Source organism: Echinops telfairi, unplaced genomic scaffold, assembly GCF_000313985.2.
Source record: "Echinops telfairi isolate 266 unplaced genomic scaffold, ASM31398v2 ScPeMD7_7424;HRSCAF=8462, whole genome shotgun sequence".
NCBI classification, from domain to species: Eukaryota; Metazoa; Chordata; class Mammalia; order Afrosoricida; family Tenrecidae; genus Echinops; species Echinops telfairi.
Genome location: NW_022111324.1, coordinates 24,742,855 through 24,744,183, shown reverse-complemented (window position 1 = coordinate 24,744,183; position 1,329 = coordinate 24,742,855). Strand labels below are relative to the sequence as shown.

General features: G+C 37.9%; 1 protein-coding gene across 1 annotated transcript in view; it reads right to left on the bottom strand.

The window, feature by feature from the left end:
* DHX9 (DExH-box helicase 9) overlaps positions 1-1,329 on the bottom strand; it is a 42,088-nt gene that overhangs the window by 12,146 nt on the left and 28,613 nt on the right. The window contains exons 16-17 of the mRNA XM_045297987.1: positions 913-1,126; positions 673-767 (exon numbers count right to left, since the gene is read on the bottom strand). Of these exons, the coding sequence (XP_045153922.1) occupies positions 673-767; positions 913-1,126 (309 nt within the window). The remainder of the gene's footprint in view (positions 1-672; positions 768-912; positions 1,127-1,329) is intronic.

Genomic DNA, 1,329 nt, shown 5'->3' with positions numbered 1-1,329 from the left:
AAAAAGAAAAAGGACAGCTTTGCTTATGTAACACAAATCAAGATATTTAAAATAGTCTTAAGACTAAACCATCTAGAAGCTGGGTAATAAACCCATTAAGCTCAAGTTAACTCCTTTTCCCCATCTTATTACGTGAGTTTTCTCCTCTAGCCTTTTGGTAGCTCTCTGATGAGTTGTAACCAGAACTTTGACTGGGCTTACTGCTCTGATACAGACATGGATCAGAAATTATAAAGTATTAAGTGGAACAAAGTTTTAACTCTATGGGAATATTTGAGTCGCCACCTTATAGAAACATTATCTTTGTCTTAGAGAAAAGAGCACGTGCAATGAGATATAGCAACCAAAACTCTTGACAGGCCGAATTGGATGAAGTTACGCCAGGCAATATGGCAGCTCCCCACACCCACTTTGAATGCACATCACTTTTAACCGCCTTCGAAATAATCCACTTCGTGCATCAGATGCCCCTTCTAAATCATTCCAGGTTGTAACCTGTCATTTTTCTCATTCTAGTTACTTTTCTCCATTGAACTCACATTTTACAAATTCATTCTCATTTCACCGTGTCAACCATGACAGAAGATTCATATTGCGTTGAAGCTCTGATTATATTACTTGCTGATTACCTACAGCACACTAACACCATGACTAATATTTAAAAACATTTACCTTAGTCACTCCAACTGGGACAGGGTCAAACACTTTACGCTGCTCTTCCCGAGGAATCTGAGAATGCAGAGGCAGAATCTGATACCGATGGCTCCCTGGAATACACAAAGTTAACTAAAATTAGCAGAAAGGTTTAAAACCCTTCTTCCGCAGCACTGAATTTCCTGGGTTATCACTCACTGGCTATACAACAAGGAAAAATATTTCCACTCTCATATAATAGAATTCAAAGATGCATACCAAAATGAGCATTCATTTCCAAATGTTTTTGCATTGTATAAATCAAATTCCAGCCAGGCAGGAAAACCAACACAGCTCCAGGAACATTGAGGGTCTCAATATATTTAAGTAGTGCCTCGATCAGTTCAAAGGGAGTTTCCTTTTCATTCATTTGAGCCATGCTCATCCTTGTTTCTGGACCATATTCATCACCACAGATCAGATTGCAGTTTGTCTGCAAAAGAACAGGCAGGTAAGTCACGAGGGTAAGTTTACTAGTCTTTCAGTTTAGATTCCTCATGTCCTTACTAATCATAGCTCATTAAATCATGCACTGGCATGTAGAAAATGTTTATTTCCAGAAATGTACATTTCCCAAGCTTCCTTAAAAAACACATAAACAACAAATAAACAATGTAAACCCAAGACTCTAGTAAT